Source organism: Cyprinodon variegatus, unplaced genomic scaffold (genome assembly GCF_000732505.1).
Source record: "Cyprinodon variegatus isolate N-32 unplaced genomic scaffold, C_variegatus-1.0 Scaffold402, whole genome shotgun sequence".
Classification (NCBI taxonomy): domain Eukaryota; kingdom Metazoa; phylum Chordata; class Actinopteri; order Cyprinodontiformes; family Cyprinodontidae; genus Cyprinodon; species Cyprinodon variegatus.
The window spans coordinates 4,424-5,364 of NW_015150855.1; the positions used below are offsets into that span (position 1 = coordinate 4,424).

General features: G+C 36.9%; 1 protein-coding gene across 1 annotated transcript in view; it reads right to left on the reverse strand.

The window, feature by feature from the left end:
* The window catches only part of tmem185a (transmembrane protein 185A), a 17,594-nt gene that overhangs the window by 4,417 nt on the left and 12,236 nt on the right, over nt 1-941 (reverse strand). The window contains exon 4 of the mRNA XM_015387735.1: nt 203-286. Within this exon, the coding sequence (XP_015243221.1) occupies nt 203-286 (84 nt within the window). The remainder of the gene's footprint in view (nt 1-202; nt 287-941) is intronic.

The following is a 941-nucleotide window of genomic DNA, read 5'->3' on the forward strand; positions in this document are numbered from 1 at the left end:
ATAAGGTTTGGTGACCATCGTATAACTACTAACGAAGCAAATTACAAAATATATTTAAAAAAAAGTAAACTGGAAAGTTACAATATAGAGGTAGATAACTTTTACTAGCAGCTGCTTTTGCTGCATCAATCGTGTGCGGTCTGAACTTAGCGTTAGGGTTTCTTTTGTGGCGCTGGGCATGTATGTGAGTGAGGTTCCTTACCAGCCACTGCCAGTTGATGATTCTGTCCAGCTTCAGGGCGATGAAGATAAACTGCAGGATATTTACAGAACAAAGGACCTCCAGCTGAGGAGAAAATAAAGCAAGATTAATCATTAGGTTACAGATTCATCTTAAAACACCACATCTAATCTGATCAAAAATAGCCAAACATGCTAATAACCAACTTTCAGTTAGTTTAGTTGATCATCAAGACCAAAAGGCAAATTGATGTTCCATAAATAAAAAATAAATCTATTCTTAGATCACATTTTGTTAGTATTAAATAAAAAGATCAATTAAACTAGTTTTGGATTAACAGGGGATAAGATCCAGGTTTTGTTGTCATCATTTTCATCAACAATGACGCTCGTTGACGCTCCCTTTTTTCACAATAACGAAAACTGACGAGCTAAACGTGGATCTTTGATGACTAAAACATGAATAGTCATAGGTTTGTTTTCACCAACGAGACGAGACTAAATGAAAATTAGCGAGTCATCGGTAAGAAATTTAAAATCAAATTACAGATTGCATCATTGTGCTAAGCAGTATCAGCCGTGCTGCTGCGTCCTGTTTGGTCACGCAGCTCGCCTGGCGTGAAGCGCTGCACATTCTATTCTCATATGTGGCTGATAATCCTCTGTCAAGTGTAAAAACCACTTTGTCTAACAAGATTTTATTTTATCAAGCTCACAAGAGGTGATTCTAAACATCCTTTAATTTCTACCGAAAGGAAACC